The sequence below is a fragment of the Ascaphus truei genome, chromosome 17 (genome assembly GCF_040206685.1).
Source record: "Ascaphus truei isolate aAscTru1 chromosome 17, aAscTru1.hap1, whole genome shotgun sequence".
Lineage (NCBI taxonomy): Eukaryota > Metazoa > Chordata > Amphibia > Anura > Ascaphidae > Ascaphus > Ascaphus truei.
Window position 1 is genome coordinate 6760012 of NC_134499.1, and position 26798 is coordinate 6786809.

The window sequence follows — 26798 nt, forward strand, 5'->3', positions numbered from 1 at the left end:
TTTGGTGAATGAGGACAATGTTTGCTAAGTCTGGAGTGTTGCCCCCGTCCAGTAGGCCATCAAATAGATCAGTTACATATGCAAACATTTTACAACTGTAAGATGTGATAATATTTCCAGTGTGATCTCTCAAAAATCCTATGCTAGTCAGTACTGTATATTTGATCAATATTTTTGCATCGAAAATACGGGGATGAGTTTGAAAAAATACCGATGGTGTTTGGCAGTAACAGTAGAAATACTCTCATATTGAACAGAATTTATTAATTATGGCTCTTACATTTTCTGGGAGCTGAGTATCAGTCGGGTTGTTTCCAAAAGAATATAACTGACATTAATATTCCCTGTTACACTGTTGGTGGTAAATGTAACACATTTTGTTACATTTCCCCCCCCCCCCCCCCATGTTTTCTGAAAATGTCTTAGTAACACACATTGCAGCTTGATAAAGTTCAAGTAGAACCAAATGTACACAAGCTTCTTCTCCTTTAGCAGAGCCAGTGTCCTAAATTATGGCACCATTCTGCTATTGTTTATATAATATTTAATCAATAACGACCAATAGCTGAGCCCTTACATTGCAACTAACATATGAGCAAAAAATAAAGGAAAAATAAGAAATTTCAAAACACTTTTTTTTATTAAAAGACAGAATATTTGTGTTATTTAATTTAATGAGTAGGGAAAACAAATACAGTAAGTAGATATGTAAAACATCTTTTTTTACAGTACATTATGTATTAATGCATTAAATGTTAACTTGTACTAGCAGTTTTTAATGATACAATCCTTATAACAAATGTAACTTTTAAATCATGTTTATTTTAGCCCACTAAGCCTGTCCAAAGCAGGGCTCCTAATTACGAAATATAACAATTTAAAAGTTTAAGTAAGGGTTAATTTTTTCCCTTTAAAAAAACGTGCATGCAATATCTCAAATATTAATCAAAACTGATATCAGTTTTGTTAAACATAAAATTAAATACAATCTTCAATATACTTGTAGCTTTATAGAGGGACGCTATAAGTATTAAGCACCTGTGATTAACATCAGCGTTTATTTTCTGAAATAAAAGGGGGAATGTACTGAGGGGTCTATGTATCAACACCGAGAACAATGCTCCATCATATGTAAGAACAGTTTTATAAACTTAAGCCACTTGAGATATACCAGATTTTTTGGCACAAATACAAGGGGAAAAGAATGGCGCACAGAGGTGCAGAATGTAACACATCTCATTATAATCTGTGCACCATGTACCTCCTCCCCAACTCCTCCTGACTCCCCAAGGTGTAAGCTGGGGAAGACTGGGCAAAATTGGAGCAAAATACTTTGATAAGATACAGTATGTGTAGGATGAAAATACCCCAGGTTTGTGCCATAATTGCCTTGATACATAGAACCGTATGGTTGGAAAAGTTATCACGTTAACTTGCTATTGTTATCTTGCAACTGTTATTTTAAGTTGCCCCTTTACTGTGGAGCACATGGCATTTTTACTTTGACTTCATTTTTTCCCCAAAAAGTTAAGAATCTGTTGAGTTATTTGAAATCCCCTTTACAAAAAAAAAATATATATACAGTACAATAAAATATGGGTCTGTATAGTATTACAAATTGTGAAAATACAAAACGACCCCAAAAAGTTAAACCCAGTTCAACTAGTAGATTTCTTTATAGCACCAAATGTGAAAGAGCAAACTGTCGTTATATACCAGCAAATCCTGGATTATTGAATTGGCTGTGTTCTTTCTGGTCCTATTTAAGATATAGAGGATGGAGAGAGACTTGCTTCTTTATAACCGGGTTTCAAGTATTCGAAAGCTTCAATGAAAGGGTCATAAGCTTGTCACGCTTAATATTTCTATTGCAACTACTGTATGTGCCACAGCCCTTTGCCATATTTTTCATTTTATTCAGGTCTAGACGACAATTATATTTTTGTTCATTAAGGCCGACATAGATGTGTGATACTTTGTGTTGCTACTTTCTAAAGTTGCCAAGGTGCAGGCTGGTTCTGCCCAGGATGCAGCGAAATGTTGCTGGCTGAACCTCCCAGTGTTTTACTGGGTTGCTGAAAAGGCTGATACCGCTGTAGAGAGACTTCTTCAGCCTGGTTCCTGTGGGGCAGAAATCATTCACTTCCACTTTACCAATAATATTGGAGTGGAGGAATATGACCTAAAAGGATAGAGGTTAAATAATTGAGTTTGAAAAGTAAAAACAAACAACATACAAATTCCACATAACAGATCTGTCTCTTTAAATAACAGCTTTCACGCTGTGATGCAGGACACTGATAAGTTAAAAGAACAGCAAAATGTTCTCTAACAATTTTATTTCATATAACACTTTTCTCCCAATGGGACACAATGCGCGTCACAATTGCAGCATAGTGCGCGAGACACAGCACAGAGCATTGTTACAGGCAGTCTATGCCACTCTCGTAATGTAAACGTAAACATTTTCAAATATTTATATATACTGTATGCTGCTCATTTCTTGAAGTATAATTGCTGACTAATTCAGTTAACTGGTGAGAAATCAGTATATTACTGTAATTCTTCTTGACGTACCTGCAGGTATTTTAAGTCTGGCAATCCGGAGGGAACTTTTTTAAGCTTGTTGTTCTCTAAATGTATTTCTCTTATATTCGGTATGTTGGCAAGACTTCCATTCTCAATATCCTTTATTTTGTTGTGTCCCAAACCCAGCCTATGAAAACCAAGAACGACATTCTGACTATATATATATATATATATATATATATTGTAACATTGTAACATCGCCGGAAGAAGAGATCCGTGCATCTCGAAATCTCGGACACATAAAAGCATTTCGTTAGCCACAGAACAGTATTGACTATTCATTTTTGATTATTGAAGCTCGGCTAACACGGAACTGATACCTCTTCATGTATGTATGTATGTATGTGTGTATATATATCTATATATATATATATATATATATCTATATACATATATATAGATATATATATATATATAAAAAATGATATATTTATTTTTTCGTGGGGAGATTGATCCAGCAGAGATATATATATATATATATATATATATATATATATATATCTCTGCTGCATCAATCTCCCCACGAAAAAATAAATATATCATTTTTTTTACACATGAATTAAAATGCTCCATAAACAGAATGAGATAGCAATGCAGAAACATCTTACAAACTCATCTTTATTTAATAGAAAATTAATATTTTAAGTCCATTGGGTGTCAACAATCCCACTAATTTCAATTCTTTTTGTGCCAAGACTGATGATGTTGAATGCATTTTACCTTTTTTAAACTCCATTCAAGATTTTTCTGGTGAAAACAATGCATTGCACCCACTTGTTTTTGTTTCCATATTTAATGCTTCTAATGCTAATTCTGTTCCTTGGTAATAGCTTTGCATGTAAAGCACTACATATGTTACAGGTTTATTGGGTATTCTTTACAAATGAGCCTCCTTGTGTATGTAGGCTGAAGTGGCCTGAAACATCTTCATATTTCATATAAGCTTGTCCTTGGCCTTTGTACTTTGAACAACAATGTTTGAAAGTATATTTTCCTGCTTTCCTTTAACCCAGAGATCAATATCCCTATAAATTAGGGACGGACAACTCCAGTCCTCAAGAGCCACCAACAGGTCAGGTTTTATGGATATCCCTGCTTCAGCACAGGTAGATAAATCAACAACTGAGTCACTAATTGTGCCACCTGTGCTGAAGCAGGGATAGCCTGAACATCTGACTTGTTGGTGGCCCTTGAGGACTGGAATTGGCCACCCCTGCTATAAATTAATTGTTTATTCATGCTTGTGCCATATTGAATATAACCGTGGCTATTACCTCTGAAGATCTTTGTAGCGTATAAAGTCCTCGAGTTCTACTGCTGAAATTTTGTTGTGGTCTAGATGGAGCTCATAGATGGATGATGGTAAGCCTAGATGGAAATTGTCAACAGCATTAATATTACCAGGAATATATTGCTTGCTTAAGAACCAGTATACACTTTCATTGGCACAGACAACAAAAAACGTTTCCTAGAAGATAAAATAGGGACTTTTTGATTAAAACAGGAACAGAAGCTTAAATGTTGACATTGCAAGACAGGATGTATAATGTATTGCTTTGCTTATTTGTTTCTATTTTTCATGCTAGCCTAGCTTAAAATATCATAGACTGTAAATGAAAGAAAAAGGTAATTGACATCTTCTGGAACATTTAGCTAACATGTGTAAGGTAATAAATGATTCTTCTTTTCCCATAAACATTCAGCACCTGAAGATTGTTAGTTACATTTTGGGGGGTGGATTGGAGAAGGTTACAAACCTTTAGGGATGGAAGTCAGTTTGGCCTCTGCAATTCTAACATGGTATACAGTCAATCCTTCAAACGCTCCAGGTTCGATTCCAACATTTTCAAGAGGGTTTGCACTCATTTCTGCCAAACACATTATGTTATTAGTAATATTTACTGCACAGTTACTGTGAGTAATGACAAAAATAATAATACATTTTTCACGTAAAATATTTGCACAGGGCTGTTATTGGCAAATAACCTTATCCTCTTTTCCGACTCATAACTATTCTATTGATGGTATAAAGTTAGTCTCATATTTTAATTACCTTTCAGTTATGACTATTTTCCCCTTACAATGGGTAAATGTAATGTTTTCTACATAATTTCTTTTTGCATTAGGCAATAAGGAATGTCTGGCTTTACTAATAGTAGTAACCTTCCTGTTCTGAGATGGATAGATGAGTTTTATTTGGTTACTATGTTTTATTATGATGTACGTTGTTTGAATCAAACATGTATATATATTTTTATTTTAATGAGACCTACTCATATACTATTGAGTGATTAAAAGGCTATATTTACTAAGCAGTGGTATTCCATAAGACTCGTGGCAGCGGGAAGACCCATTACAGCACATTCACTTAACTAGGCTATATCAGGTGTCCTGCGGTGCTAAGTCTGATGGAATAGAACCGCTTAATAAACATGAGCCGTGTATAACAACTTCAGTGTTTTATATTTGACTAATTCAATACTGATTTGTGGATACACTTGGCTTTAGTTTTTATCCATCCCACTTGAGTCCTGAATGTCGCATATATTTTAGTTCAGAGACACTAATCGTAATTTGAAGTCGAAGCTGAAAATTTGTGCTACCTCCACAGCATTATTATAGACTTGGAAACCGTTCTTTTCGAATGCCAGCATTGCCATCGTTAGTTCATGCCTGAAGCTGTTCAGATAAATGGCAGGACTTCTGAGATAGTATCTTTGGAAAATGACTGATATTACATGGAAAACATTCCTGTAGGAACAATGACTGCAACCGTAGGCTTGCCATAAAATGTGAGAGATTCCTGCAAAGTCTTGTCATTCCGTGACATCCTGCCATTTTAATAGCATTCCCGTCAGACACACCTACCTAAAACGTGTAAGGACTCCATGCCTTTAAAAGCATCCTTTTGTATTTTTTTTACTTTGTTGTCATGAATTCTCAGCTCTGCCAAGGATTTTGGAAGGTTAGAGGGAATCTCTGTAAGCTGGTTATGGGAAACATACAGTCTTCGTAACTTCTTCGTAGGCTGGAAGGCTTTTGGGTGGACCTTGTAAAGCTTATTGTTGTTCAGAAACAAAGCCTGGATATAAAACAAAGCAGTGTTGTAATGTGATTATTCTGCTGACATAGATTAACTGCTTTACACATAAAAATATAATGCTATATATATATCTCATAGCACTTAAGCACATATCCTTTTGCAGACTTTTACCCGGGGAATAAATAAAGATGCAGAACGTAAAACTTACATAAAGAGATGAGAGACCTTGTAGATCTTTTTCTTTGATTTCCTTTATTTTGTTGTTCTGGAGATCTAACAGTCGAGTGTCATGTGGGATTTTATCCGGTATTGAAGTCAGACCTGTTGAATATATTTAATTAACTTCAATTCATAAATACAAACATATAATGAAGCAGATGTAATTAAAGATTGAAAAAAAAATTAATTGGCCCTGGCTTTATCAAACGTTTCTCCCGAACCCCAATCCATACCTTGTTTTTAAGATAAACAACCAATAGATAGAACTCCTGTCTTATAATTATTGACCCTCACTTTTAGCTGTTTTGCCAACAATGGCATCAGGTTTATTTTACACAGGAGTACAGTAGATGTCAGGAAGAAGATTGCCAATTTGCTTGTTGATACAAGGTTCAACGAGTGTATTGTGAACAAGAAACACATGAGGTTTTCAAGGCTCTCTACAGCAGTGGTTTCCAACTTTCTTTTGGTTAAGGAACTCTAAGTGAAAATTTGAGGATTCCCCAACCATGTCTAATAGCAACTCTGTGATCAGATGCATTGTAAATTCTTTTGTATTTGATCCAATTTTCTAATGACAAGAAAATTGGAGGGAACCCTTTAGGAATGCACAGGGAACCCATGGGTTCCTAGAAACCCTGGTTGAAAAACACTGCTCTACACTCGTTTTATCTGTAGAAATGCAATGTTGGTTCACTACAAAGTATTACAACCCGCAACAAATCTGCCTTTCTCCAAGACCAATACAGCTACAACAGGGGTGGCCAACTGTAATCCTCAAGGGCCACCAACAATTCAGGTTTTAAGGATATACCTGCTTCAGCACAGGTGGCTCAGTTTACGACTGAGCCACCTGTGCTGAAGCTCCATTATTCTTAAAACCTGACATGTTGGTGGCCCTTGAGGATTAAGGCCACCCCTGAGTTACAAGAACTTTAAACTACTGCATGGTGACAGAAATGTGTGGAAAACCGCAATGTAATTGGTACTGTACATCAGCATTTGAGCAACCCCTTGTATTATTCATAGTACACCCTAACCATGATAAAGTTATTTTACTGGTCTTACCAAGGTCAGAGCACTGAACCACTCTTAAGTAGCATTGGCACCCAAAAGGACAAGATGGAGACATATCAAACGGAGGTGGTGTCGGTCGAAGTGGAACAGTCTTTTTAAATGGCAATAGAGAGTTGTTGTCGTCGTCGTCGTCATCGTCGTCATCGTCATCTTCCATATCTTTTAGCATGAGGTCATTTAGTGCCATGTACTTTGGAGGTAATACAAATGGCTTAGCAGAGCACAGAGCCAAGAAGTAAAAAAGCACATATTCCTTCATTTTGTCTTCTTTGAAATGAAATCCTAAGCTTTATAGATAAAGAAAGGTTAGATACAAGGGAATTGTCACAAAACCTCTGTTGTAAAGTAGCAATTCTAGTTTAGTACACCCTACTGCACAAACAGTGATAAAGTGTAATAAATAATATATGCGTATATTTGCGTATTCTGTCTCCACTGCACACCAGCAACGCCCTCTGATAACTTTCTACCACAATAGTACTGCGGCAATATTATCATTGTGTATTGTATTGTATGCCTTTATTTATATAGCGCCAATAGTGTGCTCTGCGCTTCACAAAGAATACAGTGCAGGGAATTATAATACAATAAGTGCAGCAAAATCAGACAATAGGAAAGGAAATACCTGCCCCGAAGAGCTTACAATCTAAGGCTGCGGCCCCACTGGCGCTGACTACGTTCATGTTTGAGCGGTGACGTCACCAGCTGTCCAAGCATGAGCGCCGGCTGTCCTGGCTATTTTGCAAGCACGCACGTGGGGGCATTGGGGGCTTGCTGAGCACACTTCAAACTCTTTTTGTCTCCCAAAGCGCCAAGCTTGGGAGAGCATGTGTGAACGAGCGCGCGCATCGCGTGAGCGTGGACGGAACAATTTAAATTGAGAAACTAAACTCTGCAAGCGCCGCATACTCCGCGCTAGCGTGGCCACAGCCTATGTGGTTTGATGGGGAACTTACAGAGAAAGCAGGTGAGGGAATAAGTGCTGTAGATGGCAGTGCTTGGTCACAATGGGTTGTAGTAGTGACTGTGGGTGTGGGACAATAGCCATCAGTGCAGGCTATTGGGAGGCTTGATTTGCGGGGCGAGTTTTAAGGTTGGTCAGTATTAAATTAGAAGGCTAACACCATTTACAGGGGAAGAGATGGCAGGGAGGCGTGGTTGAGATTAGGTGTGTATGTCTGGGTTCAGGCTTAGGGAAGAACCCCAGCAGCAGGAAGGAGTAGATAGAGGGTGTGAATAGAGGACGTGTGTGTGTTTTTTATTGAGTGGTAAAGAAGTTGTTGGGGGAGAGGTGTATAAATAATTGTGCAGTGGGGAGTGGGGAAGTTGGAGAGAACAGAGACGTTCTCGAAGGAGTGAGGAGACATTAAACAGAAAAAGCAGTAGGGGGGGCATAGTGAGATGTAGGGGAGAGACTTCCCAGTTATTGGAGGATAGGAAGAGTACAAATAATCACAGCATTTAGAAAATAAAGTTCTCACTGTTGCAAAGTTGTTGTTGTGCAGAGTCCAGATCTTCCTCTAATCTTCACCTCCAATTTCATCTCCAAATTTAACTCTACAGACACTTTAAATGTGACACTTTTTACACAGCCACAAATAGTACTTTGGCAATATTATCATCGTTTTGGATGTTATTGTTTGGAATGTAGCTGGGCTGGTTGCTACACAACTTTATCACTCAGATCTGATGTTTGGTTTAAGTTATATTTTCTTGTAAGAGAAGAAGCTATTGAAAGCTTGAAGTTTGTGTGAATATTCAGTATCAATATATAGCTCTGTCAGCCCATTTCAAAATAATTTTTCTGTGCTATAGTAAAAATACAGAATGTTAGGTAGAATGCATTTGGTGATATTATATAAACATGCAGATGGTAATAAACATTTTAAGATCATCCAAGATATACCAAATAAACTTCCAGTATTAGAAGTGAATACCTGCTAGACAAAAATGATTCAGGTGAAATCATTTTGAACTTAGCTCTTTAATAGATATGTGGAAAATGCAACTTCAGTGGAAACTCAAACATAATGAGTCAATGCTGCAGAATGTGCTAAGCTAAGACTAAATGTTTTACTAAGCAGTCAATTAGTGGCTATACTTAATTTCTATGTTACCTGTATCACAAGTCCATGCTGATTATGGAGCGTAAAAAGAGACCTTGAGTAGCAACATAATCCTATACAGGCATGCCCCGCACTAACATACACAATGGGACCAGAGCATGTATTTAAAGCGAAAATGTACTTGAAGTGAAGCACTACCTTTTTTCCACTTTACAATGCATGTACTGTAATGCAATCGTCATATACGTGCATAACTGATGTGAATAACGCATTTACTTCTCCTTTACTTCCTTTTCATGCAGAGACAGTCATTTGGATCTGTGAGTTTGTGAGCAAATGCAATTTGCTCTTCTCCATTGCTGTGTTGTCACTGTGACCTCAGTCAGCAGGGCTGCTGGTGTACTGTCCTGTCCACTTAGACAAATTAGAAGTGATTGATGAAAAATAACAATGATCACAAGGAGCAAACCCTGCCCTGCCTTCTCCTTCCTCTCCAAAACATGGGATCTGGCTAAATAAGCTCAATAGGAAATGATTGGATCTCACAAATAACAAACCAAAGACTTAAGCACTGGCAGGGACACAAATGCGCGCTACATGTTTAAACAAATATATGTACATAATCATCTTGTATTAACGTTACAAACAAAGCCCCGAATAACAAATGCATACATTTAAAGGAATAAAAACGTTAACCCAAATCCTAGTTGCATTTCTATGTAAGGAAGCAGGTTAAGATCGCACTGCTTGTCAGATGAGCCTTAGATGTGATTTAGGATAACAGTTCATTCTGTAAGATATGTGCAAATAGCAAAATATGTTCTTATAAACACTTCAGAACCAGGCTGTATTGGATCAAAGAGCATTATAACGCATTGTAAAACATATGACTTGATGAGGTTACCTGGGACAGTGTTCATACTCCGTGTGTTTGAACCTCACATCTTATCCCACTTCCGGTCCCAGGGCACAAGGCTTCCCTTGGTAAAGTATACGTGCACACCTCTCACCAGTCCCTTGTGCGCGCCTCTCTCCAGTCCCACGTGCGCGCCTCACACCAGTCCCATGTGCCTGCTTGTTCTCATTCTTTGTGACTGGTGAGGGAGAGGCGCGCGTGTGCCGCAGTCAAGCAGCAGGAAAAAAAATTAGTGTACGTACTCGCGAAGCGAGCATATGTAAACTGGGGTATGGTGTAGTTGCAAATATGTACGTACTTGTAGGTATACGTAAAACGGGTTATGCCTATATTTGACTCCATTTGATCCACAGAAAGTCTCTCTTATTGTATTATAAAGTTATTTTCACCTTCCCCCTCCATGGCTGTTATGACACATGGGTTATTCTCTCCCCCCTCGCTGAGCTGAACATAAAAAGAGAACTCTTCCCCATCCCTTTTTATGGCATCTCCTCCTTTATTCCAGTGTCTTTCTCCAGCCTTGCTATAGAAAGTGTATGTGGGGCTTACCTGGTGCAGCTCTCCTGCCTGCCAGACGATCACTGTCTCTGAAATCCCAATTGGCGGTCCCTCTGGAAGGTTCAATCTAGAGAGCCCGCAAAGGTCGGGGCTGGAGATCTGTATACTGTCTTTTGCTAGATTCTAGGCCAACTTTGTGCACCATGCAGCCGCCGTTGCAGGAGGGGGAGTGAGACCATTTGGTGGGCATAGATTCCCGCTTGAATGGGGCTGAGCAGCTTTCTGACTACTGACATCAAAATTTTGCGTGAACTGGGAAAAGAGCTCCCCTGTTCCCTCACAGTGATTGCGGTTTATTGAAGTAATCATCAACTCCTCTGTCGGCAGAGCTTTTACGCCAACATAAAAAATGGCAAAAGTTGCAGCAGCAGCCAACAAACTCAGGAAGGGCCTCTACAGTATAATTTCCTCTCTTTGTGGAACAAAGTTTCAAAGGATCTGATTCGGCTAATAGGTATAAGCAAGATGGCATGTAAATCTCTGGCATGGTGGGAAAATTTAGAAAACCTGAGAAAGGGGTGCCCATTTGAAGACCTACAATGGGTAGTCATAACAACAGATGCAAGTCTAAAAGGATGGGAAGTGCTTTAACCCAGGAGAATGAACTTTGAACTAGCAGGTCTCCCAACACCTGGTCAAAATATGTAGTTGTCCCATATATACTTGATGGCAATAAGATCAAATGCAAAACTTCCTTGTTTGTCTGAGATACAGAAACGAAAGAGCAGAGCAGATGGAAGCTCTGGTGGTACCTTGGGATTTCCATCTCTCATATTTTCCCATCGATTCCATTGATTACAAGACTTATGAGGAAGAAGGCCAAAGAGCGGACACAAGTGATTACGATCCTGGCCTGTTGACCAAGAAGGGTCTTGCGCTCAAAGGTGACAAGGCTGGCGGGTATTTATTACAGAATTTTTAAGAAGTCTTTAGCCTGGCAGAAGGCTAACCATGGACCGGTAGCACAGATATCAATCAAGGAGATACTGGAATTTCTACAGAAAAGTAACAACTCTTGCAGCATTTTTTCAGTATAATTTTGCTGATAATAAGTTTATACGTCAATTGTTAAATGCAGTTGGGAAAGCTGGATCGCAGATGAGGCTATTTATTCCATCATAGATCTTTAACCAGGTCTTAGACGCATTGACAGACGACACTTTCAAGCCAGGTGTGGAAATCCGCCTCAGGTTATGGACACTTAAAGTGGCCTTTCCTGTGGCTGTCACTTCGACAAGAAGAGTGGGCGACATTAATTCGTTCGCCTGCGAGGAGATTTTCCCAAGTTTTCACCTAAACAAGGTTGTACTGTAAACAAATCCCAGTTTCCTTCCTAAAGTGGTGTCAAAGTTTCTGCTGAATTAGGATTGTGCCCAAATTAATCAAATAGTAAAGAGCGAAAGTTAAAACCATCTGGATGCAAAAGCTTTGAGAGTTGTGGATAGAACTTTCAAAAAGGCCATTTATCATCCCATATATATTGGCAATGAAAGACTCGATTGCATTGTGGTTTAAAGAATGTAAAGGAGACCTTCCAGCAGAAAAGAAAAGAAGTGCTCGCCTTGTAAAAGCTCATTCAACAAGATTAGTGGCGTCATCCTTGGCAGAAAGAGCTCAGGTGACAGCAGAGGTTCCTTTGGTACTTCCCATTCGCCCTCATTGCCATGGAGGGGATAGAGGAAAGTGGAAGAATTGTTCTTACTGGCAGTTCTCCATGGCAGTGCTGCTTCCCTCCCATTTGTGTCTTTTCATGTCATATGGTGGTGGGCATCAGGTGTCATTGCAGCTGGGGGAAATACCATAAGACGATGGAGTACACGAGGAGGAGCCTTACATAGAGAAGGGCCTTTCCTCTCTCTTTTTTTTTCTGTGCTGCTCAACAAAGGGGCGGAGCTTAACCCATTTGTCCTTCCGGTCATGTAGGAATCGAGAGAAGAAAATTATCGGTAAGAATAATTCTTCTGCTTTTTGGTCTAGTGTCAGCATTTCTTCTAGTTTGGCCATATTGAATTGGATGTGATAAACTTGTAACGGGCAGAACATTCGATCAAGGAAAGAGCCGTCATTCTTCTTCACCTCTTCTATCTACTTTTCTGTTTTGCAGAGGGGGGACAATCTTATATTTTGTGATATTGCTTTCTTTCCAAGCTAAAGTGGGGATGAGTGAAAGATACCTATTCTGGACCCAGGCTCACTTGTAGCATGTGGGTAAGTCCATGTAGCTTAACTCGTCCCCTTTTAAAGCACACAAAGTCCTTCTATTTTCTTCAACTTTATTGAGGGAGTTAACAGAAATATAAAAGTTCTATATGTAGATTGTGCTAGCAGATTTCTCTTGTCAGGAGAATAACCTATGAGAGGAAGGTGTTCTGCTATGGGGGGTAAGTGGTTCTCTGAGGGGAAGGGAAAAAGGATTTCCTTACTGAAGGAGCAGTGAAAGATATGTCTACTCACTTTGGCTGCTGTAGAAAAGAGAGAGCACACTTTCCTTTGCAGATAGGAACACGCTAAGGGGCATAACCGTGTGCAGATAAAGGCAGGGAGAGAGGGCTAAAGCAATCTCAAATTTGAGCATTGGTGGGTTGCCATGGCAACTGGCTAATGGCTTGTGTGAAGGGTACTATTTGTAACACCTATGTTGCAATATACATAGCTCTGGCTGCTTCAGAGCAGGGAAATAAACATGTAACTTCCCTGGGGAGAGCTGTGTAAGGATGTGCTCACCACAAACGAGACGGGACCGCGGTGCTGAGGTGGGAAAGGTTAGAACGCCACCCACAGCCACGAGGACACGTCTTGAGAGTAGATTGGTCTGGGGTTCCCGGATCGGGGTAGGAGAGGTACGGTTGGTAGTGGAGGCCGTTTGCCAAGTCCAGGGTTAGAGAGAGGGACGTTGTCGTTTACCGTAAACCAGGATCGGGATGCCAGAGGTGCGGAGAGTCGTGTAGCCGTATGCCGAGTTCAGGTTGCCAGAGGTACAGGAAGACGTAGCGGAAGCCGGTTCGGTTCACGAGGAAGTCTGCAAAATAGAACTAGGGAGGCAGAGAGTGATGAGAACAACTGGTTCTATGCTCAGCCAAAGAGTTAGTGACTCTGCAAGGTATATATAGGAGAGAGGGTCCAATAGCAGTGCAGCAAGGTAGGGGTGTGTGGAAGGGCCAGGCTACAGCAGGGATAGGTCCAGCATGAGACCCAGGGGAGGAGCCATAAAGGGCAGTAGTCTGACTGTATTTAATCGTGGCAATATTTTGGGTTGCTGTACCTTTAAGAGGCGGGTGCGCCTCTGTGTGGCCGCGCCTCCGTGTAGCAGCGCCAGTGGCTGCGTGCGCGGACCCATGCCCTGATCCGAGGGCAGAAGAGGGAAGCAAACGTGCGCGCGCGCATAGGAGCAATGGGGATCGACGGCTTGCTTCCGGAGTCCATGTGGGCCGCGGGGAACCCAGACGGAGCTGCAGGTCAGTGAGGAGCACGCCGTGAGCGGCGTGACTCCAGAATCCTCACAAGCTGGCAGTGTGAGAGCAGAGAAAATATACAATCCTGTTCCAGGACAATACCTGTTAAGTTCAGAATGAAGGCAGGATTTCTCAGCTTCATCTCATAACAAGTTTTCGTGAAACTTTTCTAAATAGAAGTTTGAAATCATGAACACATTTTTGGTAATGTAGGTCAGAATTCAGGCGTTTCTGCTTTGCACTCTTCATATCTGAGGTCTTTGACTAGGTGAAGTAATCGTCTTGTTGATCTTGGGTTCTCTTCACACGTTTATTTGAGAGATATTAATTGAATTTCTCAAATAAATACATATGTTTTTGATTTTTACATCTAAGATATTTGGCTTCTGCAGATTACATTGCACTGTTTTGGCTCAAAATGTACATAATGTTGTAAACTGTGGATTTTGGCAGAATGTCCGGGCCTGTACCTGTCTTTTAGCGATTTAGTGCTTTTTTGCTTTTAGACCAGTAGAGGGTAACATGATATACATAAAGGCCCCTCAAAAAGGCCACATGTTACCCCCCATATAAATATGGTATACAGACAACAGGCACGTTGCAGCCATGTGTAGAAGCTTCTACCAGCTCAGGGCAGCTGTATAATGCAGCGTGTTGGTGAATACTCTCCTGTTCCCCCTTTTACAGAGGGAACTAGGGATTAGCACAGGAGAGCAGTGGGGCAGTGCAGTAATTATCTGCGCACAGTCGCTAAGCAGCTGAGTAATCGGGGGAGAAAAGCTTTAGCTCTCCTCCCTCTGCACGGGGGAGAGCGGGCTGCTGGGGCAGTCAAAAGTTGGGGCCCACAGGTGAAACCCTCAAGAGCCGCGTGAGGTGAGCATGAGGATAGAAATACATATAAGCTTATATGTGACTCCGTACGATATGACAACTTGGTCTACATTTTGTTTTTAAAGACGATAATGGTAGATTTGTTCTATTTTATTATTAATAATAATCATTTTATTTATATGGCGCTTTTCTCCCAATGGGACTCAAAGCTTCAGTTACAAAAAAGGAAAAAAGAAAACATTTAAGGTTATGATAGAGACCAAACACAAGGAAAGATGCAATACAGGATGGGACGGTACTGTAGTTATTAGGTACCAGACAGGTTGTAGTTCATTATTAAATGCCTGGGTAAACAGCTAGGCATTGAACCTGTTTTTTTTATAGATTTCCAGTGAGGTGGCCTCTCGAACAGTACGTGGAAGACTGTTCCAAAGAGTGGGAGCAGCATGGCTACATGCTTGGGCCCCAAAGGAAGTCAAGGAGATTCTGGGAACTATTCGGTGTCCTTCATCTGCAGATTGAAGTGAGCGAAATGAAGTGTGGGGAAATAGAAGTTTTTCAGATACTGTTGCTGGGACCCTGGTCATGTAGGACTTTGAATGTCAACAAGCCAATATTTAAATAAATTCCCCATTTTTACAGGCAGCCAGTGCAGAGAACAGGTGTGTAACAGGGACTTATCCCTGTTTAAATAAATCAGCCTCAGAGCTCTGAGAATCCAGCAGAGGGATGGTCAATTGCAGCCACTCAATTAAATAGTCTTCACCTGGACTAATGAGAACTCTGTAAAAAGCCTCATGTGAGACACAGGAGAGAGATTCTTAGCTCACAATGGAGCTGAAATAAGGAAAAGGAGGGCTGTGTTCTGAGAGCAAGACAAAAGGGGACCAGACCTCTATGCCTGGACCCTCAAGCAGACAACTACCCGGACACCACTGACCTGAAGGGCCACCTGCGTTAAGGTACCGCTGAGACTTTGGGGTGATAAGTGGGTAAGGGGTTTTCCCCCTTCCCCCCCGCCCCCCACCCCCCACCCCCCCCCAGCCTTGCAGAGAGGGACTGGGGAAGTAAGTTAGCCCTTACACAGGGATAGGTGTTTGTTGTTTTATGTATTTTTTTGTTTGCTTTATTGTTTAAAGGAACAGGCAATAAAGCCTTATATTAATTTCACCTTAAAATGGTCTCCATTGCATACCTCTGCACACATCTCTTACAGGGTGTCATGTCTCAAGAAAGGGTCTGGTTAGTTAACAACCTGGCCACAGTGTTCTGCACCAGCTGCAGGCGGCGCAGTTCTTTTTTCGGAATACCCAGGTAGCGTGCACTGCAGCAGTCCAGGCGTGAGGACACAGAGGCATGGACAAGCATAGTGAGATCCTCTAGGGGGATCAAGTGCTTAATCCTGGCTATGTTCTTTAGGTGGAAGAATGAAGATTTATCACGGCTGACACCTGATGTTGAAGGGTCATGTCACAGTCGAGGACAAAGCCAAGATTTCGTACATGGACAGAGTTTAGCAAATGGGAACCCCCAAGCTTAAGGCCAGTTTGCTGACCTAGCTGCAGTCTTGTTGTCTTCCGATGGTGAGCATCCACCATGAGCACTTCTGTCTTAACAGGATTCAACCTCAACCAACTGGCACTCAGGAGCTCGGATAAACATCTATTGATGACTGATGATGGATCCTTAGTATCCAGTCAAAGGACGAGTAAAGTTTAGTGTCATCTGCAAAGTAGTGATAACCCAGACCATTCCGTCTGATTATATCACCTAGTGGCAGCATGTACACTACGAACAACATAAAAGATAGGATAGAACCCTGCAGCACTCCACATGACAGGGGCGTTTGTGCAGAGGAGTGCACTCCTGAAGATACACTCTGCCAGTGAGAAAAGATCTGAACCAATTGAGAACTGTGCCACCCAGTCCACAGAAATCCTGCAGTCGCTCCATTAAGATTCCATGGTCCACGGTATCAAATGCTGCAGAGTGGTCAAGGAGTGCTAAGATCGAACAGTCACCTCGGTCTCTCGCCACCAGGAGATAATTTGGCACACAAACCAGAGCAGTTTCAGTACTATGCCGTCTTCTGTATCCTAAGGCCTTGGCTATGTTTAGCGCTTGCTGGTGGAAGCGTGCTGAGGCGCGCTCCCGCTCAGCACTGATCCCCTACAGTCGCAATTAGAGCGGCTTTAGTAGGGGCTCAACTGCGCTTCCGCACGCTTGCGGAAGCGTAGGTCTTAGGAGAATTTAAAAATTCCCCCGTTTGCCGATGCGACAGGCCGGTCACGTGAGCGGTTCGCCCAATGAGGGCGAACCAGCTTCGTGACGTCACTGGCCCGCCCCCGGCCAGTGACGCGCCCGCCCCTGACGGCCCGCTGACGGCGCGTGCGGTAAGCATCCGCAAGGCCAGGAAAGCACCCTCTTTCCCTGCTCCTCAGCGCGCCTCAGCACGCCAGCAGGGAGCATGGCCGAGGCCTAACATATAATGGGTTGATACACTGGTTTACAATTGGGTTGCAATCACTTTCTCAATAGCCTTCCCTAGGAAAGGAAGATTGATACAGGCCTGTAATTAACCATGCAATCCGGGACTGATGAAGGCTTTTTTAGAAGAGGTTTGAAGCAATCCGGGACTGATGAAGGCTTTTTTAGAAGAGGTTTGAAGATTGCTTCCTTGAGCAGTTCTGGAAAGATCCCCATCTGCAATGAGCACAGAACTATTTTGGCAAACACTGAGCCGATTACATCAACACAGCTGTGTTGGGACTGGGTCCAAATCACAGGTAGTGGGACACAGCCCGTAGATTGTTTTGGACAATGTCTTCTACATTCATGTGGGTCAAAAGTCCATAAAGCCAGAGAAACTGCATTTTCGTGCCTGGAACCCTAACACTCATTAGATCGCATAGTCTGCACCCCAAAGTTACTTTATCAGAGAAGAAAATGGCAAAATCATCACAACGGGACTGTGAAAAGGCTGTACCAGACTGCCAACATGCTGGTTTGCAGAGCCTCTCCACGGTGCGGAAGGGCTGAGGTGCTCTATTGTCCGCTGCCATGACCTCCGTGACAGGAACTCTGACTTCTTACCAGTAATTGAGGACTGGTAATTTGTGATGTGGTCAATCAGTTTCAGCTCGTCTCAGCCATGTGAGACCTCTGCCAGCACCGTTCAATCGTGGGACCCTTCTTCTTCAATTTCCTTACAGAACTGTCAAACTAAGGGGTATGGTGGTGTGAGGTGAGGGGCCGTATGCGATAAAGAGCGATAGTATCCAGTGCGGCCCCCAAATCACTATTGAAGTATCGAACAAGATCCACGCAGGTGCTCAATAGGTCAGAGAAAACCAAGTCAACGGTCGATACCTGGTCACCACCATGGGGGAGGGCCAATTGGGGGGGGGGGGGGTTGTGGTTGAGAACAAAATGAAGTAGTGGTTTGGCTAGACAACTGGGTCTACTTTAAGGTCAGAGATTTCTAAACCGGTCTGGAAAACAAGATAAAATGTGTGCCCACTTCTATGAGTAGCAGAGTAAACAAGTTGCGTGAAGCCCAGACCATTCATTGTGTGGAGGGGGTCTTGACCAAATGGAGAGATTTAATTTTAAGCTACCCTAAACCTGAGACCTGCCTTGATTTCTAGCCAAAATTTCAACTTTCAGACTATTTTAAAGAGAATTCTCCTTGGGTAAATCTTGATCTTTTTAAGGGTGAATTGAATGGTGCAGTTAAGTAAAATACAATAAATAAATATTGGTATTTTTGTTGTTGTTTATCGCTGACATGTACACAGAGGAGGGAGAGCAGGTTTTCAGAATATCCCTGCTTAAGCAGAGAGGGTTCAGTCAATGGCTGGTGAATTTTTACTCGTGGGACAAGTGCATCCTGTCAGCCCTGATTTCACAGGATAACTGGCCCCCACACATATCCACTGTAGAGGTGTAGCCAGCATTATTGCACCCGTTATCACAAAGTAAGCACACACCTGGTACGTCCAACACACACACACCCACACCAATTCCCAGAAGCACACTGGCCTGCAGACACATTTATTGAAAACGAAAAACACACCCACACGGACCCTGACCTGCACAAAACACACACACACACACACACACACACACACACACACACACACACACACACACACACACACACACACACATACACACACACACACACACACACACAGACCTTGACCTGCACAACGCATACATAAACACACACACAGACCCTGACCTGCACAACACACACACACAGACCCTGACCTGCACAACACACACACACACACACACACTCTGACCTGCACAACACTCACACAGACCCTAACATGCACAACACTCTCACACAGATGATGACCTGCACAATACTGACACAAACACTGATCTGCACAACACTCACACACAGACCTTGCCTGCACAACACTCACACACAGACCAACACCAGACACACAGCCCCTGACCTGCACAAACTCACACACAACATATACAAAGATTGACCATCACTTAAACACGCACAGACTGACCTACACATACCGTCCTACAGGAAGCAGCTCTACATGGCGGGGCTGCAAGGCGGAGCAGCCATGCTCACAGGCGCCCTCGGTGGCCGCTCTGTTCCTGTTGATACTGGCCCCGCCCCCTCCTCCGCAGCTTCCCCCAAAACCAGGACATTTTAAACATTTTCAAGTAATTGTCATGACACGGGACATTTGCTGCCAATCCAGGGCGGTCCTGGCTAAACCGGGACGTCCGATCACCCTAATTTACTCCCATTATAAAAAATGTACTCAATCTGAGTAAGTGGTGTTGTTAAGATTCACATTTAAATGCACTGACAATTTTAAGGAAACAATCCTGCCATTTCCCTCCCACCGCCTTAAAGAATGTGATTGCGGGTCCCCTGGAGCGTAACGGCTGCATTTCCCCCTCCGGGGGACCCCAAGGTTCCGAACATACTTACCGGTAAAGATACAAGCATTACTGGGAGATCCCTGGAGCTGAAAATGTATTTACCGCATTTATAAAAATGTGTTACCAGGAAGTAATACATTGAGAGTTACCTCTCGTTTTCACGTATGTCCTGTTCAGAGTTATAACAATACATGGTTACATTAAAAGAACGGAGGTTATAAATATAAACTAACAGGGTTCATTTCCAAGGGACCACCAGGGTCCAATGCTGGGGTGTAAAAAACAAAAACGGCACCTGTATTGGCGCTTTGCATTGCTAGATGTAGATTTCTTAGTTCACCATTAGACACACACTGTGATGCCTTCTTATTTAGTGATATAATTGAAGCTCACAAAAACTTAGTAATAAAAAAATATTTATTTATTTCTTCACCTTTAAAACACATATTACTGGTGTTATATGAATGAGATTCTCTTCACGCAAACCTTTCATACACGGACATTAAAACAATGCCATTTTTATGATAAGTAAGAATTCTGTTATTTACATCTCCGTTTCCCGAAGTGTTTTGTACTTTCCCCCTCCCCCCCCCCCCCCCCCCCCCCATGTGTGGCTGGTATTTCTTTTCCACCTTCAGTGGGGCATAAGGCAGCCTCTGCTTGGAGGGAATCCAACTCTTTTCATGTTTTTGGTCAAAAGAATGAGTTCTTCAGTTATGTAGGCGCCATGTATTTATTTGCAAAATCCACAAACTCTGTAAGAATGACTCATTTTAATCCAGATTCCCCACTGCAGTTTTTTTACACAGACCACAAACACACCACATTTTCCTTTCTCAGATGAATTATACAGAGCTCAAACGTGAAATCTGAAGGAACATTCAGCTTCTTTATAGACAAAGGTGCATGTTCTGTTTGTTTAGAAATGCAAGAGTCCCCATACTTGGCTGAAGATACAAAAAGTTTGGCACTCGAGTGGTCCTGTGAAAAAGATATCAAAAATGTATTTGTGGTTGATTGACTTTTCAGTCCGCTTGGGGGCCTTTCCCAATAAAAGAAATCTCACCTTGGGAAAGGCCAGTAGGCGGTGCGAAACGTCAATCAACCACAAATACATTTTTTATATCTTTTTCACGAGACCACTCGAGTGCCAAACCTTTTTGTATCTTTGGACTAACGGTGGGATCCACTTCATTACGGTACCACTACTGCTGAACACCGCATACTGGTTATTGTGAGTGCACCACACTTTTGAACCCCCATAGTTAGCTGAACAGAATTTTTTTTTCTAGGTGGTCTAGAAACATTTGCAGCACATTCTCCTCCCAAGCATCAACAATATGGGTCACTGGTTGTTTTATGTGAGGAAAAGATGCAAGAGCAAACACATTAATTACCAGTTTAGGAAGCCTGAGATGAGAAGAATTTACTTTTCATATTCATTAACCGAAAATATGCTTCATAGTCTTCCTTCTTGTGTAAACTTCCTGTGTCCTGACCCTTGTAGCTTTGGGGAGACTCTTGGGGAAGCCACAGATCCAGTTATTACAGCTGACATGACCCCAATATGTTTGTCTTATGTGTATTCCAAGACTACATCTCATTCCCTTATACAGGGGCCATGTAGACTTCCCTTCCGTTCAGGGATTGGCCCTCATTCTATAGAGTGGGGATAGCCAACTCCTGTCCTCAAGGGCCACCAAGAGGTCAGGGTTTCAGGATATCTCTGCATCAGCAAAGGTGGCACATTCAGTCGCAGCTTCAGCACAGATGGCTCAATCAGTGGTTGACTGAGCCACTGATTGAACCACCTATGCTGAAGCAGGGCTATCCTGAAAACCAGACCTGCTGGTGGCCCTTGAGGACTGGAGTTGGCCACTCCTGCTAGATATTGCATTAAAATAACCAATCTGTTTAGGAGCTACCTCACACTGCATCCCCTCACCCCGTTATACATAAGAAGAGAACACATTGACAGAAATTATACTATCATGAACATGGACTAACACGGCTATTATATATATATAATATATTGGAAATAGCCGTGTTAGTCCAGTTGCGATAGTGCACAATAAATGAGTTCTTCAGTATTAGGTGATACTGTTTTTATTTGGACTAACAATTTATGTCATAGAACAAGCTTTCGAGAGTTTTCCTCTGTTCCTCAGGTCGGCAATACTGATATACAAAGGTTTCTATGACTTAGACAGGGATTGGAAAAGAAAAACTTATTTTAGAACTTCAAATATATATTTGGCTATATGCTAACGGTGGGGGTTTTCTGTCACCTTTTTCACCCACCATAACTTAAAATGTATATGGTAAACCTACCCAGCCTAGAAATATTTCAAAGCAAGTATAAACCAACCTCACACTGATGATACCCATCAAGGTTGAAACATGTCTGTGAGTATTTTGTATTTTGCTAGTCCCATGCTGCGCTTAAAAGCTGTGTGAACGGCGATGCATCAGCTTAAATGGGTTCCATGTGAATGGATATTCCAGGCAAAAGGTATATATATATATATATATATACAGTATATATAATTTTCATGGCAGCTCAGCCAATACTGAAATAGAGTGACTCCTAGGAGTCAGAAATAACATTTACGTTCATTTAAAATAGGCAGTACAAACATAAAGGAAGTCTGATCACCAATTTTCCTAGCCATCAGATTTTGAACCAAGAGGAATCCAAGCTGAACCTTTGGGGATAGAGGGAAAGCGGACTTGTCATTTAATGAGGAACTGCACTGAAAGACTTTGAATCAGCATCTTTTCTTTTGCTTAAGCATTGTGCAATACCTTGATATATTAACTGAAAATTGAAATAAAATGCAATTTCTAAGATAAACTAGTAAAGCATTTGCAGTCATTTAAGGGAACTGGATTATTGCCATAAAATGCCAGTTTCTGATTACGATCTAAAATCATATATTTATCTTCAGCTTTTACACCGCTTTGTCTACTGAGTAGCTGCTGTTTCTTTGGCTTCCCTAGCAATCAAATATGCATGAGCATGTTTATTTCTTTTGCTTTGTTCTTGTTCCCATTATGATTGAATGTTTGTTAATTTAGACGAAATCTGGCTCATGCTGCTGTAAAGGGACTCTACCCTTTGGGTTTTTAAGAATTACACTCCAAGGATCCCCTGCTTCCTGAGATACTTAACGTCGGAAGGGGCTGCTGCCGGCATCCGCACTGGTGGGGCACAGAGAGTGCCTATTTAAAGGTCCTGTGGGCCAATAGGAATCTCCAATGTCGCCCCTTGTGGCTTCCTGTTGGTCCGTGTGCCCTGGGACCTTTAAACAGATATGAGATACTGGCATCACCTTTTATATGTAAGCATCTCAGGAAGCATGGGGTCACTGGAGCTAAAATTAACGTGGTTCAGCTCCGGAGACCCTCTGCCTCCCCCCTAGGTAGGGAAGGGGGGGGGGGGAAAGGGGCGGCCTTAATAGTACAAAGGTTTTATTTCTTTTTACCCCATGTTAAAGTGTTTTGTCTCAGTCCTATACTTTATGGTCTGAAGGACGTTTGATGGTCTAGTATTTTTCATCTGCCTCACTCCGCCCCGTGAAAAAATAGAGCAACCCAGGAGCAGGATTTAATGCATCCCATTGTAATATGTGTGTTAAGCATCTCTCTCTTACTGAGACGCCTTAAATCACAAACATGGACCAAAAATGGATACATAGTTACATAGTAGATGAGATTGAAATAGACATGCGTCCATCAAGTTCAACCTACTGTACTGTATGCTAAATTTAGACAATAGATACTTTATCCTATATCTATACTTGCTTATTGGTCCAGAGGAAGGCTAGCAAAAAAAAAAACCAGTGTTATATCATCCAATGATATCTCATAAGGGGAAAAATACATTTAGATTTCTCTGGCTCAACATCCTTCCCATGTATACATATTTGGTATATCCCTGCATACCTTTCCTTTCTAAAAACATGTTCAATTTTTTTTAACAAATCTATTGTATCTGCCATCACAGTCTCCATGGGTAATGAATCCCTCAGTATAACTCCCTACTATAAAGAACCCTTTCCTTTGTTGCTGGTGAAATCTCCTTTCCCCCAAAATCTAAGTAGACCACATCAACTGCATTACCCTGGTCTAAATTCCAACTTACCTCCTCAAAGAAACAAATAAGGTTAGTTTGGCAAGATCTATCCTTCCTAAATCCATGCTGACGTTACTAATAATTTTGTTTTAAGATATATTAGAACAACTACACACAGAATGCCGTGTTTGTTTCCTCACAGCAGGGCTCAATACATTTATGTCATGGAGACTTTGATAACTAGTTTCCCTTGTCACACCTATCTCTTTATTTGCAAGTACTGCAAATGAATATACCTTCCTCTTCGTTAACAAGCAATAATTACAGCAGCTGGGTTCAGAGCTTGCAGGGACGGTGTGTGTTTGTTGTATAGACGAGCAGCACACTTGCGTTCTCATGAGTAAATTCATGTCAATCGGTTTCTAAGTGATGTTGCCTAACCCCAGTTGTACTGCACTGCAGAACTTGTTATTACTACATTGTAATAACATTCTCTGGTTTTATAGATTGTGTGATTGTATTATTGGGCTGAAGTGGCAGCTCATTTGTAATGTCACTGCCTTTGAAGTGGGTGAAACCTGCATCAAATCCTAGTGTCCGCTCCATGTGACTTTGGCTAATTCACCTTATCCCCCTGTGCCTCATGCACCAAAATTACATTGTTGGCACTACAGGGCAGGACTCGTGCCTGCAAACATTCTGTATACAGCTCTGGGAACACTGTCTGAGATATATATAGATATATAAGATATATAAGTGTATATATATAATATACCGGTAATTAAATTGTACACACAGACATATATAAATGCAATATTAGATCAAATGGAAACAGAATACCATTGAAATATCACCTTAAACATATTTTATTGTTTTCTGCACTATTCATAAAGCTTTCACCTCACATTCAAACATTATTTATACAGCACAACTTCCATGACTAGCTAGAAACTAGATGGCATGTTATTGCTAATGTTCAGCTGAGACAAAATATGTGAATAAATGGTTTTCTTTTGTCCTTAAGAATGTCTAGTGCTTAAGGGAACAGCTACTGAAGTAGGAGGGACTGTAAGCTCTTCTGGTGAACAATTAATTATTCCTGTCTTATTTTACCACTCTCAGAGCTAAATAATAGTAAATAATATTGCTTGTTAGATTATTCTATTTTCAGAAGGTTTCTGTAAATGTCAAACCTTGTTCTATGGATTTTTCTGGATAATATTGCAGGTAAAATCACACCGTTCTGGCACTAAGCACTTCCTCAACACACAGTATATACTGTAGACCAGCCAAAGATGAACATATAATCTCACGGCCAATAAGATGTTCATTATTGCAGGAATAGCCCATGAGATTTGGATCCACATTTATGTAAGCCTTTTCTATATAAGCCTTTGTTAGCAACAAGGCACTTCAGGAATTGATATTCATTATTAAAAAGTCTCTGACCTCCCGTCTCTGCATTTCATTTTGGATATTAAGATACTGGATAAACTAATCATGTTACTTTGTTAGATCAACAAACTAGATGCATTTATTTTCCTGTTAAATGTTTCACAGACCGATCATATTGGTATAAATTGGATTTTAAACTGCTTTATAAGTCTCATTTAAAATATGGATATTTTAGCAACTGCTAAATAGCTTTCCACTGCATTGCTAGTTGTGATGTTTTTGGAATTGGACATTATGTGTGCTATAATGTGTTGCTTACTCTCTAAAAGTTTTTCTGACCTTTGAAAATACTTAAAAATAGAATACATACCTTTAATTCTTTGATAAATCCTCTGAAATTGTAATCCACCTGAGAAGGTTACATCCAGTAACTTATTTTATAGAGCACATCACAAAATGTATCAGTGCTGTAATCAAGAGCACATTCTAAAGTACATGATCCTCCTGGCAGTGTGGAGGATACTTGAGTAAACGGCTTCTTCAGATTATTCCATCTGAGTACTGAAGACAGATATTAAGAAGACTTGTTACCACTCATGTGTTTTTCATCACTGCCTGTACCAGAGCCAAAATGTGAGCTTAACTCTAGACGTCCACTACGAGACTTTGTCAAACCTGAAGTTAAATAGTGAGTGGCACTTTGCCATTAAGAGCACAGCGAGCCCATTCACAGAAATAGATGCTATCAGAAGGGCCATCAAATGAAAAAGTGTTTATAGATTTTCTGAGCAGCTTCTTTTAAGATCTGTCAGAGGGCTTCAATTTACATTTGCAATTTAAACCTGGACCCAGTTATTGTAACAATATTTATTTCGTCTGACATTGGAGGCAAACCTGCTAAAATAACTGGCCATCGGTTAGAGAGAGGTTATATTGAATATTGCTATAGAGCAGGGTTCTCAAACTTTTCTACAGTATATCACAGAGCACTTGATTGTAATCAGTTCAGGAGCAGCATACTAAGCTGTATTCATCTGTATGTATGTATATATATATATGTGTATATATATATATATATATATATATATATATATGTGTGTGTGTATATATATATATATATATATATATATATATATATATACACACACACACACACTCTCTCACATTTACATTTACATTTACATTTTAAGTTATGGTGGGTGAAAAAGGCCAGTACAACCAACATCACACTGATGAGACCCATTAAGGTTGAAACATGTCTGTGAGTGGAAGAAAAAAGAACACAAAAGCGCACCAAGATGAGAGATATAATATGTAATATCAAAGAAAATAATAATAGTAACTTACATATAACATTTCTTTAATGATCCCCGGTTCAGACGTTAATCACAGGAGTAGGGCATCACACAGAGAATATAAGGGCAGTCTCAGTCCTTGGAGATCAGTCCCGCGTGCTGGGGCTGTCTCTGTTGTTGCTCCTATCCTCCACGTGTAGTAGCGTGGTGAGGAGTGTAGCGCGCATGCGCTGGAACCGGAGCCCTCTATAGGTGTCCTTAGGATGCCTGTCCGTTTTTATTAACGTCTAAACGATCGGGAATGAGCAGGAACGTTGCACTTGAATGTGTACCGGTGGTAGAGAGTAAAACCGCCAGCCACAACA

General features: G+C 41.1%; 2 protein-coding genes across 11 annotated transcripts in view; one reads left to right on the forward strand and one right to left on the reverse strand.

Moving 5' to 3' along the window:
* The window catches only part of CENPP (centromere protein P), a 246179-nt gene that overhangs the window by 89117 nt on the left and 130264 nt on the right, over window positions 1-26798 (forward strand). The gene's annotated exons all lie outside the window — the stretch shown is intronic.
* Window positions 618-25870, reverse strand: ASPN (asporin). Of its 3 annotated transcripts, XM_075573798.1 has the most exons (9): window positions 25509-25870; window positions 9899-10088; window positions 6920-7215; window positions 5841-5953; window positions 5458-5671; window positions 4347-4457; window positions 3864-3957; window positions 2578-2716; window positions 618-2182 (listed from the first exon to the last, which is right to left on the reverse strand). In XM_075573798.1, the coding sequence occupies exons 3-9, from the start codon at window positions 7185-7187 to the stop codon at window positions 1985-1987; spliced, it is 1137 nt and encodes a 378-aa protein (XP_075429913.1). In that variant the 5' UTR covers window positions 7188-7215; window positions 9899-10088; window positions 25509-25870; the 3' UTR covers window positions 618-1984. The 3 variants fall into 3 exon arrangements, with proteins under 3 accessions (XP_075429913.1, XP_075429915.1, XP_075429912.1); XM_075573800.1 differs by lacking the exon at window positions 9899-10088 and having other exon boundaries at window positions 6920-7210; XM_075573797.1 differs by lacking the exon at window positions 9899-10088 and having other exon boundaries at window positions 25509-25869.

Coding starts and splice junctions, on each gene's coding strand:
- ASPN (XM_075573800.1), bottom strand. CDS start 7,187: ATGAAGGAATATGTGCTTTTTTACTTCTTGGCTCTGTGCTCTGCTAAG. Junction 5,954..6,919: donor GGTTCAGTGCTCTGACCTTG/GTAAGACCAGTA, acceptor TATATTCAACAG/GTCTGACTTCAATACCGGAT. Junction 3,958..4,346: donor ACTGACTTCCATCCCTAAAG/GTTTGTAACCTT, acceptor ATTTCCATCTAG/GCTTACCATCATCCATCTAT.